Consider the following 13,478-nt stretch of genomic DNA (forward strand, 5'->3'; position numbering starts at 1 on the left):
GGAAACACTAATACATTTGAAATATTAATACTTGCATTCATCCAAAATATGCTGCTTTTGTTGATAGGTGCTTTTAATCAGCTCTCACTCAAGAACAACAAAAGCCTGGCCAATCAATCCTGTGCTATCCACATAACCCCTGCCTACACTGAGGTCCATTATTGCTGTCACTGTGGTAATCCATCTCATTAAGGTCTTACTCTTTTTCACTGACCGTTTACTTAACAAGCATGAAGCCTTTCTCCATCAAAGCTTCCTCTTGATAACAAGAACAACGTGTGTGACATGAAGTCTCATCAGTCTCTCACTAAGGATCACTCTAGATATACTACTTTCGAAGAAAGGTTTGTTCTTTTGATAGTTCATAGTATATCTCATATTCTTTACCAACACAACTATTCAAAAACATTAATTATTCTTACGTTGTTGTGTACCACTGAGTTGGACTCTCCAGTAGGTTTACAAAGGCATGGGAGGAGAGCACCCTTCTCCCATTTGAAAATCTTTGGGTTGTTAGTACACCTCCTTATCACTAGGTCACCAGGGTTCTCCTCAACTTTTAGGCCATCCTTTTTCATTATCCAACTTTTAACTGCATACTAAGCAACTGAAAATACTATGGCTTGTGTCATGTTCCATGTTAGTCTTCAGAGTCAATCTTTGCTCTTAAGCAATTTTGAAGAGGTCCTTGGCAGCAGATTTACCCACTGCAATAAGTTGTCTGATTTCTGGACTGTTGTTTTCATGACTGTTGATTATGGATCCAAATAAAATTAAATTCTTAATAACTTCAGACATTTTTGTTTATCATGTTGTTTACTGGTCCAGTTGTGAAGACTTTTATTTTCATGATGTTAGGTATAATCCATACAGAAGGCTATACAGTCTTTGTGCTTCATCAGTAAGTAATTCAAATCTTCACGGTTGTGTCATCTAAATAATGTGGGTTGTTGATAGGTTTTCCTCCAGTCCCGATGCCACATTCTTCTTCACATGATCTTGTTTCTCCGATTATCTGCTTAGAGTAGGTATGATGTGTGGATATAACTGCAAGGCAGATCATACCAACTGTAAACCATGCAGTAACTATTTGTTCTGTTTAGATGTTTTTTTTTCTGGGTCTATGCACTGATTCTACATGAGCACAGTTTTCTGGAATTCCCATTACTTATAGTGTTATTCATCATTTATTATAATTCACAGAACAATGCCTTTGCACAGCCAATTAAAAAAATAAGCATCTTTCTAGTGTTCTCTGCTTTAAGAATACACAGAGACAAAACACACATGATAGATTTCTTCTAAATGTCCCCTTTGTGAGATATATACTGTCAATACAGTATTATTACATATTCTTTATTAAAGAAAATGTCAAAGTACTTCCATTACTTATAATTCTTTCAATTAGAAATAAATGCTTAAAATAAGAACAAAAATTAAAATCAATTTTTTTATAACTCAAAGTCATAAGAGTATATAATATCTTGTTGTTTCTGTGTACTGTAGAGTCAGAACCGACCCATAGCTGACACTCTGCTGGGTTTTCAGAGGCAGTTAATTGCATGGGAGGAGACTGCCTACTTTGTTAGGCAATTAAAATTTAAAGGGTTTAAAGAATCTTTTTAAGGGTAAGTTTTATGCTTTATTCTTGATTCTTCTCTAGGATAACGTCAACAAACAGATGTTATTTCTCTAAAAGTGAAGCAAATATCCCAAGAGCAATAATACCCTAGGACTGATAGTAACTTTAAACATGTTGTTGTTATTATATGCCGTCAAGTCACTTGCGACTCACGGTGACCCTATGTACAACAAGCCCTAAACCCTGCTCAATCCTGTGCCAATCGCATTGCCTCTGACACACCCATCTCGATTACTCCAGTCACTGAATCAATCTACCTCATAGAGGGTCTTCCCCTCTTATGCCGTCCCTCCACCCTCCCAAGCATGATGTCCCTCTCCAAGGACCTGTCCCTCCTTATATATCCAAAGTATGCCAGACATGCTAGTTGTTATGTGCCACTGAGTCATCTGTGACTCACAGTGACCCTATGTACAATAGCTCTGAACTCTGCTCTATCCTAAGATAGTCTCACTGTCTCCAAAACACTTACTCCCATTACTCCATTTACTGTGTCAATCTATCTCATCTTTTCCTCTCCTGCACTCTGTCACTCCACCCTCCCAAGTATATCTTTCTCTCAGGACTGCTCCCTCCAGGCCACGTGTCCAAAGTATGAGAGGTGCAGCTTCAAAATCCTTGCTTCCAAGGAGCAGTCTCGTTTCATCCTCTCCAAGATAACCCTGTTTGTTCTCTTGTCAGTCCATGGTCTGTTCAATATTCTTCTCCAGCACCACAACTCAAAAGCATCAATTCTCCTGTCAACCCAAGTCATTGTCTGGCTCTCAAATGTATATAGTAGGTAACTGTGAAGACCATGGCCTGAATCAGGCATACTTTAGTCTCCAGACTGCTATCATTGCTCTTCAGCACTTTGGAGAGATTCCTGATAGCAGCTTTTCCCACAGCAATTCGTCTTTTGATTTTCTGACTGCTGGTGCCAAGAGTATTAACTATGGATCTGAACAAGCAGAAATTGTTAACAACCTCAAACTCTTTCCCATCTATCATGGTGCTGCCAACTGGCCTAATGGTGAGAATCTTTGTCTTCTTGATGTTGAGCTTCAATCCATATTGAAGACTATAGTCTTAATACATGAAACTTATACTTTTATAAGTATTAATACTTAAACTTGGAACACAGTAAGTAAACACTGCAATCTATATGCAGATCATTCAGGAGGCTGTGCTTTGGGAGGAGGAATGTGGCATCAGGATTGGAGGAAGATTCATCAACAACCTGTGTTATGCATATGACATACATAACCTTTCTTGCAGAAACTGAGAAGGATCTGAAGCACTTGCTGCAGAAAGTCAGACTATACCCTTCAGTATGGATTGAAGCTCAACATAAAGAAATAGAGAATTTAAATCATTTGTCTACGGTCACACATTTATATTATCACTTACTGCTACTCTGACATCAAAGGCCAGGATTCAGGCTACACTACAGTGTTGTCATTTGCAAGCAGCGGGCAACTAGTAATCATAAACTACTGGACTACTGGACTTCTGGAGCCCTGCCCTGGAGCTACTGAATCAGAACTTATAACAAAATCCTTAGATAAAATACAGTGCACTAAAACTTAAAAGGGAATGCCACCCTCTTAATGGTAAGAATCTGTGTTGTAATCTTGAAGGTACTTAGTTTAAATACATCAGTTGCTCAGCGGGAGGATAGGCAATCTCTTATACAATCACTGCCTCTGAAAACCTGCCGGAGGGTCAGTTCTGAGTTGGTTCTAACTCGGTGGTACACAAAAACAACAACAAAGCTTTAAAAGTACTGCATACTAGAGCCCACATCAGAATCACACGCATCATGTTAAAAAGACTATATACTCAGTTGTATGTCTGGACTGAGGCCCCAGAATTTGCACTTCTAACAAACTCCCAGATGATGCTAATGCTAGTGGTTCATGGACTACAGCTTATAAACTATTGCCCAAGTGTCTGATTGATCAGGCCTGAAAGATGTCAACTTTCAATGTTAAAGAACAAAGATGGCTCTCCCAGGTGTTAAGGGTGCAGAGAATATAAATACCAGTCCATGGTATTTTTAATTGCTTCATCTGCATGCAAAAAAAGATGGACAATAAATGAAGAAGACTCAAGTGTTTGAATTCTCACATTGGAGAAGAATATGTAATATGCCATGAACTTTCAAAAGAACAAGCAGTTCTATCTTAGCAGTATAGCCTAACACTCCTATATGTGAAGATAGCTTTGTTTATGTGAAGATGACTTTGTTTTATATAGTTTTACTTTGTTATTAGGCATGCCTGGTAATGCGGAAAGTTAGAGAAAAATATAAGACCTTCAATGAGACAGACTAACACAATTGCTGCAACAATGGGCGTAAACATAGAAACAATTTAGAAAATCATCACCATGTGTTGGAACTGACTTGATGTCACCGAATGACATTAAGTTTTTTGGGGGCTTGTGGAGGTTTTTTAATGATACTAGTTTTGAAATAATTAATGGTTGCTTGACTAGACAGTCTGACAAATTTTTCATGTGATACAGTTTTGGTTATTGGTTTTTTTGTGGTGTTTTTTCTTGTTTTTTAAATTATTTTTGTGTGTGTATATCATCAAATTGAATCTGACTGATACAGGAGGAGAATGTCCCTCCTTCTCCAGCAGAGCATCTGATGGATTCAACATTGTTTATTTTTTAGACTCTAACTTTTCTAAAAAATTTTTTCTTAAAATTTTTACATGTAGGGAATGCAATGATATTAAGCTTAAAAAGTTATACCATTAAAACCATTCCTATGAAATAAGTACAATAACTCTAAAAAACAAATATCCCCAAATTAGTATATGCTGATACATTCTAGACACAAGAAATAGATGCTTTATTTTAAACTAGTGTGGGTTAGAACATTAATTTCTAGTTACTTATTTATGTTTCCCTTAAAACTGTGTGACACAGTTTTGGAACTACCTTTCCTCTTTCATTTCTGATAAATAAATAAAATTATGTCAATATTCAGGAAAATCATGTAAGAAGAAATAAAGAGTATAGCAAAACTACTAGTGAGTTGAGAATGAAACTAAGATGACAGCATGAGAAACAAATTTAGGACTACCCACACTCTATCTGAAAACTGTTCATATCAGAATACACCTGGTGTACATAAATCAAGTATAGGTTACAAAGAAACACACTAGTTAGTTTCTCACAAGGTCTTAATTTAGGTCTCAGGGGATAATTTGTACATACTTTTCTCTTTTTTGCACTGAAAACCTAACACCACTAAGCCCAAAGCAAGACACAGTATTTACCCTCTCATTATTATAATTATCAGAGCAAATATGCACATTCTATTAATTTCCAGAAATTACCCAATAAAGATATAATTTTTTTTCAGTCATGGATGTATTTTAGAACCACAAAATAAATAAAATTTAAAAAAAACACCACAAAATAAGCTGTAGAGGAATAAATAATGAGGTTCAACTCTGCTCTGGGACAATTAAATGAGACTATCTGGAGAGAAGCCCTCGTCTGTTTTCTTTTTTCCTAAACTTGGTCCTAAGGGACAGTTAGAATTTATAATCTCTGAGCTAATAAAAAATATCCCAGTAAAAGAAGAATACAGAAACATTATCAGGTAGAAAATTCTAGTTACACATAATTTCTGCTACCCTTAAGATTTAATATTAATCAATACTTAGCTATTACCTCAAAATTGAGAAAATCTTGAAGTCAATCTATTTTTGTACCTTAGATGATCTGAGAATGGAAAACAAAACTAAGCTAAAAAAAAAAACCCCAAAACTAGTAAGACACTACATTTAGAAGCCATGACACCTAAGACACCTGGAACTTACATTTCCCTCTCCGCCACTACAAACTACCCATAGCCAGAATTTATTTATATGCTGTATATTATGAGGTCAAAAAGTGTTAAAATTGATGATTTTTTGCTACAAGTTGCTACTGGGGAAACAAAATATTTATGTATAAGCACAATCTATAAAAATTTGAACAGTTTCAGTATTCACATATACGCATATCAATGCAGGATAGGACAAGGTTCAGAGCTGTTGTTCACAAGGTTCCAAGGAATCACAGTCAACCCAATGGCATCTAACAGTAGCAACAACAACATGGATTATTTAGAAGAGTAGCAATAATATTTTCTAAAATTCTTTCTTCCAAAAACTTCAACACTTCCTTGATCAAAGGAAAGAAATCTAACTTATTACATTTTGTAATTAAAGTGCCATCACATAATCTGCTATCTCCACAAACTGAGTATCTTCACTATTTTAAGTAATTCTACTTGATGTCTACTTGACATTATCAATTCTTTAGAGCAAAGATAGCAAATTAAATTCTAATGGTTTCTATTCATAATTACTGTATTATTATTATAATAATATTCACAGTAGTTAGTATGGGTACTATGACATTTAAAAAATAAATACAAAAATAACCAAACATACCACAAGAGTGTCCAAAGAATCAATCAGTGTCAAAGAAAATCTAAGAAACAAGTATAACAAGATACAAACCATTAGAATTCTAAATATTTCACTCAAGAATGTTTATATCCTATTGACTCTTAGTACAACATAATTAATAAAGCAAAAGAATCAGAAAAGTCTTAGCATTACATTTATGTTCACTGTATCAAGATGTCTTTTAAGATGAGTAAAAATATTCATTAGGGGTTTTTTTTGCAAATGGAAAAGAAAGTAGCATAGCTTTTCACAGATGTAGGAGGTAAGTTTTATAAATGAAGACGTAAGGAAATGAAAGTTTAATGTATTGTTCAACAAAAAGACTTAAAAGTTTAGTCAATCCCCAGAAATCTGATTATAAATTGCTTCCTTAAAAAAATCTAATACTTAAGTACTTTGAGATGCTATGTCATTGTGTAAATACTCACTTTCCCAAGGCATCATCCACATCACCACGACTTGGCTCCTGGCCTCGAACTCGACCTCTGCAGGTTAAAGGCATGAGTTCATCAGCTGGGTAAGCATGTTCCTGCAAGGAAGACCATAATGAGTCACTAAGAAAAATAAGACAAAGCATATATCATTTAGAGATTACAATCTTATAATAGCTGAAAACTGAAAGGCAAAAAAAAAAGTTACTCGAATTTTACTTTTTTTACAATTTGTGGGAGGTTTAAGAAAATGTTAATACAATTATAACATATGCTTGGGGAAACCCCAAGTAATGTAAGAACAAAAAAGACGGTGCTTTTCCTTCCTTCATCCTCAGTCTCTAGTGATAACTATTATTAAGATTGGCACTTATTATTACAAATTTTTCCAAATACTTTCTTACACACATCATTACTACATTTTTTTATAGCTGTGCTCCTATCGTACATTGAAAACTTTATGGAGCCCAGTTCTACTGTGATGTATATGGGGTTGCAAGGAGCTGGAACTGACTCAATACCAATTGGTTTTTGAGTTCACGAAGTTATTACAGGAGCCCTGACAATGTAGCATGTAATGTGTTGCGCTGCAAACTAAAAGGTTATATGCTCAAAACCATCAGCCACTCCAAGGGAGAAAGATGGGCCATTTGCTCCCATAAAGACTGACAGCCTTGGAAACCAGACTGCGAGGTGCCATTAGTCAGACCTGACTCGAGGACAGTCGGTTCCTGTTTGGTTGGGTTACTATTGTGAATGGACATAATTTCTTTAGAAAATAACACCACAGCATTTCCAATCTTGATTGTGGTAAAGCAAATCCAAAACCCTTCCCTCATACCCCCTAAAAACACATTACAATGTTGGATTAAATTAAAATGTTGGCTCAAATAGGTGAACCAAAGCAAGCAAGAAAACCCACCACCATCAAATCAATTGTAACTCATATCAAGAAAAGAAAATTTCAAGTACTAAAAGTAAGTGGAATAAGGGAGATAAGACTGCATCAAGAGCAACATGGGTATTAGGAATAAAGATTTAGTAAGAGCTGTGTTAATGTCTAAAGTATATGGCAGATGTTGCTGTTTGACATCACTATATGGGACTAATCCAGGAACTAAAAACGAACCAACTGCCATCAAGCCAGTTCTGATTCATGGCGACCCTACACCTACTAAATTCAAATCATAGATGTTTCAGTTTGTAGGTCAACATTTAATGCACTAAGCCATCAAATTAAAAAAAACCTACTGACTCAAGGCAATACTGCACCAGTTCCCCAGGCTGTAAAATCTGAGCAAGAAGAGACTGTCCATCTTTCTCCTGAGGAGGTGGTGATAGCTTCGAATTGCCGGAGACACATGGCCATTTGGTTAGCAGCGACACCACCAGAGCTCCTTACTAAGCTACCAGCACTCCTTTAACTTGGGTGCTTTCTTCAGTGAAACTGGGCTAGACCATCTCCACTTAATGGAATCCAGTCTTAACAGAAAAAGAAAGAAACAGACTTACTGAACTTTGTAATTTCTTCACCAGGAAAAAAGCCTGAGAAATTCTTTTATACTAAAAAACTGTGATTATGAGAAACATTTAGAGGTTGGTGTCATTAGGTACCATTGAGTTGGAAGCGACTCATAGCTGACCCTTCCGCTGGACATTTTCAGAGGCAGTAAACTACATGAGGGAGACTGCCCATCTTTCTCTCGAAGAGCAGCTGGTGAATTAGAACTGTGTGAATTACGGTTGGCAGTGCAACTCCTACCACTAAGCCACCATTGTATTATTTATATGCTTCAACATTAAATCTGTGGTGCTGGAGAAGAGTAATGAGCACTCAATGGACAGCCAAGAGAACAAACAGATAATGTCTTGGAGAGGGTGCAGCCAAAATACTCCAACACCACAGCTAAAAGACATCACTTCTTCTTTAGCCATCCTTACTACCTGTACAGCTTTCAGATGCTTAACAAGTGATCAGAAAGACTATGGCCCGAATCAAACAAAGTTGAAACTGTCATCATTATGCCTCAATTATTTGGGGAGGTTCCTAACTATAGATTTTCCCAGTGCTATGTATCTCTTTATTTCCTGACTGATGGTATCAAGAGTGTTAACTTTGGACACAAGCAAGATGAAGCTGATGACAGTTTCACTCTCTTCTCCATCCATCATGTCGCCTATTGGTCCAGTAGTACAAATCTTGGTTTTCTTGACATTAGGATGCAATCGATACCAAAGGCTGCATTCCTTGATCTCCTGCAACAAGTGCTTCAAGTTCTCCTCAGATTTAACAAGCAGGTTGTATCATCTGCATAATGCGGTTACTGATGAGTGTCCCTTCAATCCTGATGCCACAGTTCAATTCACAGTCTAGTTTCTGGAATACTTTGCTCAGCACACACATTAAATAGGTATATAGAGAGAATACAACCCTGACACACTCCCTTCTTAATTTTAAACCATGCAGTGTTCCCTGCTGATAGATCTTGAAAGCAATCACTGAAATTTTCTTTAGTTCATAATGACTTCCTTAGTATTTAAAACATGCTTAGAAAGCTTCCAATATTTTTAGGGGCTTTCAAAACATACATACACAAATATTTAATCTCAAACATGAAATACAAAACCTGAGCTTTTTTCTTATTCAGATAAAAGAAAAAAAAAAAAATAGCAATCGCCAATCAGAATAACCAAATATGAGAGCTCTGAATCAAGTAAAAAATTGGATGAAGAAAACGGGAAGGATCTTTTGTGAAAAACAATGTGCCCAAACTTTGTAAATGATTCAGGATAAAATTTTTAAAAAAACACATTCTGTTACTTCAAGATTAAGCATAAAAATAAAGACATAGCCTTTTCTTCATGTTAACCACAAAGGAAAGTACAGTTAGTTTGCATAAATCTAGTGTAGTGCAATGCATTGCATACATGGCAAATAGACTTCCCAGACCTCAACAATTCTGGCTATTTGACTTGCTAAATACTTCCTCTTTGCAGTAATTTATTTCTATAAATGGTGTCAAATTATTTCTACTGAAAGGACTTGAAGTCACTAAAAACTTCTAACAATTATTACTCAGAAAAATTTAGGTGATAATAAGTCCTTACATACACTAAGAAAAAAAAATGCTTACCGAAGAGTGAAATGGCAAAACCAAAATCCAGAGATAAAATTATAATTTTTCCACATGAAACTCTTAAAATTATTGGGGTTTTGAAGTGAAATAACTGCTCCAAACAAGAAAGTCAGGATAAGCATTTCAAAAATGTCCTTTTTACCCCATTAGAAAAAGGTTTTATGACCTGCTCAGTGTCTTCTTTTGTGATGGGTGTGTTCAAGTGGTCTACATCTGTCTCTATCAATGAGGACCGGGCATGAATTTCAAGGAATTTATCCATTTTCTCTAGATTTTCAAATCAAAGTATATTGTTGTTGTGTACCACAGAATCGGAAGCAACCCATAGCCTACTCTATGGTGGGTTTTCAGAGGTAGTTAATAGTATGGGAGGATACTGCCCATCCCTCTTCCATGGAGCAGCTGGTGACCTCAAACTGTGTGCCTTCAGGATTGCAGTGCAGCTTTTGCCACCCCAAGAGCTCCCTGGTATGTCAGAGTATAGATTTTCATAAGATTCCAATATTATAGATTTAATTCCCTCTGTTTCTGTTGTGATGCCACCTCTATTATTACTTAATGAAGTTATTTGTGTCTTTCTCTGTTCTTTCATTAAGTTTGCCAATGGTTTGTCAATTTTCTGGACCCTTTCGAAAAACCAGCTCCAGATTTGTTGATTTGGTTTCAACTGTTTTTCTGTTTTCTATATCACTGCTTTTAGCTCTTGTTCTTATCATTTCCTTTTAGAGGCTGTGGGGTTAGATTGTTGTTCTGGCAATGCCATCTCAAACAAGGGTCTCAAAAGAAAAGTTTACAGAATACTACTGAGCCTCCAGAAGAAAAAAGATTGATAAACCAGTTACAAAATGGGCAAAAGACATGGAAAGACTTTTCACAAACGGAAGACATTCAGATGGCCAACAGACACAGGAAGAAATGTTCAAAATCACAGGCAATAAGAGATGCAAATCCAAATCACAATGATATACCATCTCACCCTAGTAGCAGTGAAAAGTTTAGCAGAGTAACAAGCAATAAATGTTGGAGATAAGGTGGAGAGGTGGAAATTCTCATACACTCTTGGTGGAATCATAAAATGGTTCAACCACTCTGGAAGGCAGTCTGGTGTTTCCTCAAAAAGCTGAACAAGGAAACTATATACGACCTAGCTATTCCATTACTAGGAATACACCCCAAAGAAATTAGAATGGAAACACAAAGGGAGATTTGTACACCAATGCTCACAGCAGCATTTTTCACCACTGCAAGAATATGGAAACAGCTCAAAGGTCCAACCACAACTGAATGGATTAAGAAACTGTGGTACATTCACAAAGCAGAATACTATGCAGCACTCAGGAGCAACAATTTTGAAAAACAGTACACAACCTGGGAGAGACTGGAGAGCATTATGCTGAATGAACTAACTCAGTCTCATAAGAAATACTACATTAGACCATATTTGTAAAAATAGAAGGATAACTAGTAAATATATGTATGGGGATCCAAGGAGGGAAGCGGTGAGAAGAGACTGGTAAGGAAATATAGGGGCAAAATCACAGGGTTGCACAATTTGGTAGCCAGGGGGAGGGGGTAAAGGAAATGGGAAAGATCCAGAAGGGACCTGAAGACACAGGGTAATGGTGAGCATAGTACAGTGATGATTAATTTTAAAAAATACAATGAATGGGAATGACTGTATAAAACACATGTGAATGAAAAACAGTGTGAGACAAAAAGTATATGAAATCTGTAAGCAAATCAATATCTTTTTTTAAAGTGACCTTTTAGTAAAACTAATTTCAAAACTAAGCAAAGAAAGATTTATTCGACTACAAATAACTTATAAAAGTATAACATAACATAAGCAGGGAAGTTACTGAAAATGTCAAATCTACTTTATTTCTAACAGAGTGATATGCATTTTAAAATTTTTACTGCAGCTCTTTATTGTTAAACACTTCTCTCCTTGAGGCACATAAGATATTCTTTTATAACATAAAATTTTAAAAACTTCTTTATAAGATACTTAATAAGCTATTTATCCCACAGGCTAATTACTGATTTCTTGTTGCTGCTGTGTGCCGCTGAGCTGGAACCAACCCACAGCTGACCCTCCAGCATATTTTCAGAGGCAGTTGCCTGCACGTGAGGAGACTGACCATAGTTATGACAGCATATGCAGTTACTATTGAACCCGCAAATTTATCATTTCTGTTTGTCACTCCTAAAGCCAAGATTTCCTTTTCTCTTTTGTCTGTTATTTAATCACTTATCAATCTGTTTTTCAGGGATTCAATTTATCTAAACAACTAAACCAGTGGACTCACAATCTACACTGAACATTCACTGTTCTTTTAGGTGGCTAATTTTATGGGGTATTTCTCAACAGCAAGCAGAACTAAGTAATAAAAATGCAGTTGTTTCACAAGGCTGTATATCAGTTACTGCAGAATACAAAGCAGTCTGTCCTTCAAGTTAAAAGCTAGCCAACCCTGCTATGGCCAAGTCAGTACCAACTCATTTCAACACTCCATCAAGCTTCTTATGGCTAAATTTTTACAAGAGGAAACTGGCTATCTTTATTTTGCAAAACAGCAGCTGGATTTGAACCAGGCTTTGGGTTAGCAGCATTAATGCCTAACAAACTACAGTGCTAGGTTCCTTTTATTCAAAGTCTGATGAAAATGAAAGTTACTAAAGACTTTAACATCATCTTAGTTTTATTTTAGTCAATGAGATTCATGAAATAATGTTATATTAGATAAACAATAAATAATAATCCCATAGTCAAATAAAGTCCTGTGAACATGTTTTTTTAAAAGGTCATCTCAAAAAATGAAAATAAGGCCATCTGGCAAAATTTAGTACCCTTTCATGATGAAAATCTTCAGCAAATTAGAAGTAAAACTCGTTTGGCTTGATAAAAAATACATCTAGAACTTAATAACAGAAAAACTACAGAAAAACTGCTTTCTCCTTATATTAGGAGCAAGCCAAAGATTTTACCACATCTAATCTATTCAATCTATTCAATTCTAAACATTGGAAGTACTGTTGTTGTTATGTGGCGTCGAGTCACTTGCGACTCATAGCAACCCTATGTACAACAGTCCTAAACTCTGCTCTGTCTCCGAAACACGCATCCCAATTACCCCAGTCACTGAATCAATCCACCTCATAGAGGGCCTTCCTCTCCTGTGCTGTCCCTCCACCCTACCAAGCATGATGTCCCTCTCCAAGGACCAGTCCTTCCTTACAACATGTCCAAAGTATGTTAGACGGAGCCTCAGAATCCTTGCCTCCAAGGATCCGCCCAGCTTAACCCTTTCCAGGATGAATCTGTTTGTTTTCCTAACAGTCCATGGTACCCTCAATACTCTTCTCCAGCACCAAAGCTCAAAGGTATCAGTTCTCTTTCTATCCTCCTTAGTCATTGTCCAACTCTGATGCATAACAAGTGATGGCAAAGACCATGGCCTGTATCAGACGCACCTTAGTCTTCAGAGAGACACCACGGCTCTTTAGTACTTTGGAGAGGTCCCTAACAGCAAACTTTCCCATGACAATATGTCTTTTAATTTCCTGGCTACTGGTTCTCAGAGTGTTGACTGTGGAGCCAAGCAAACTAAAGCTGTGAACAATTTTGAGAGAGAAGATATATAAAAGGCATATAGACTGTAAAGGAAAAAGTAAAGCTCTCTTTGTTTTCTGATTACATGGTTTTCCTTAAGAAGACAGTAAAGACCTTCCAAAAAACTACTAGAAATAATTGAGTTTAACAAGGTTACAGGATACAGAAATCAACACATAAAAATTTCTTATATTTCTA

General features: G+C 36.3%; 1 protein-coding gene across 2 annotated transcripts in view; it reads right to left on the reverse strand.

The window, feature by feature from the left end:
* EDEM3 (ER degradation enhancer, mannosidase alpha-like 3) overlaps positions 1-13,478 on the reverse strand; it is a 79,443-nt gene that overhangs the window by 45,064 nt on the left and 20,901 nt on the right. For both annotated transcript variants that reach the window (XM_006887762.1, XM_006887761.1), the window contains exons 3-4: positions 6,528-6,628; positions 6,082-6,121 (exon numbers count right to left, since the gene is read on the reverse strand). In XM_006887762.1, coding sequence (XP_006887824.1) covers positions 6,082-6,121; positions 6,528-6,628 — 141 coding nt within the window. The remainder of the gene's footprint in view (positions 1-6,081; positions 6,122-6,527; positions 6,629-13,478) is intronic.

Source organism: Elephantulus edwardii, unplaced genomic scaffold, assembly GCF_000299155.1.
Source record: "Elephantulus edwardii isolate Elephantulus edwardi_28Jun2011 unplaced genomic scaffold, EleEdw1.0 scaffold00061, whole genome shotgun sequence".
Taxonomy (NCBI): domain Eukaryota; kingdom Metazoa; phylum Chordata; class Mammalia; order Macroscelidea; family Macroscelididae; genus Elephantulus; species Elephantulus edwardii.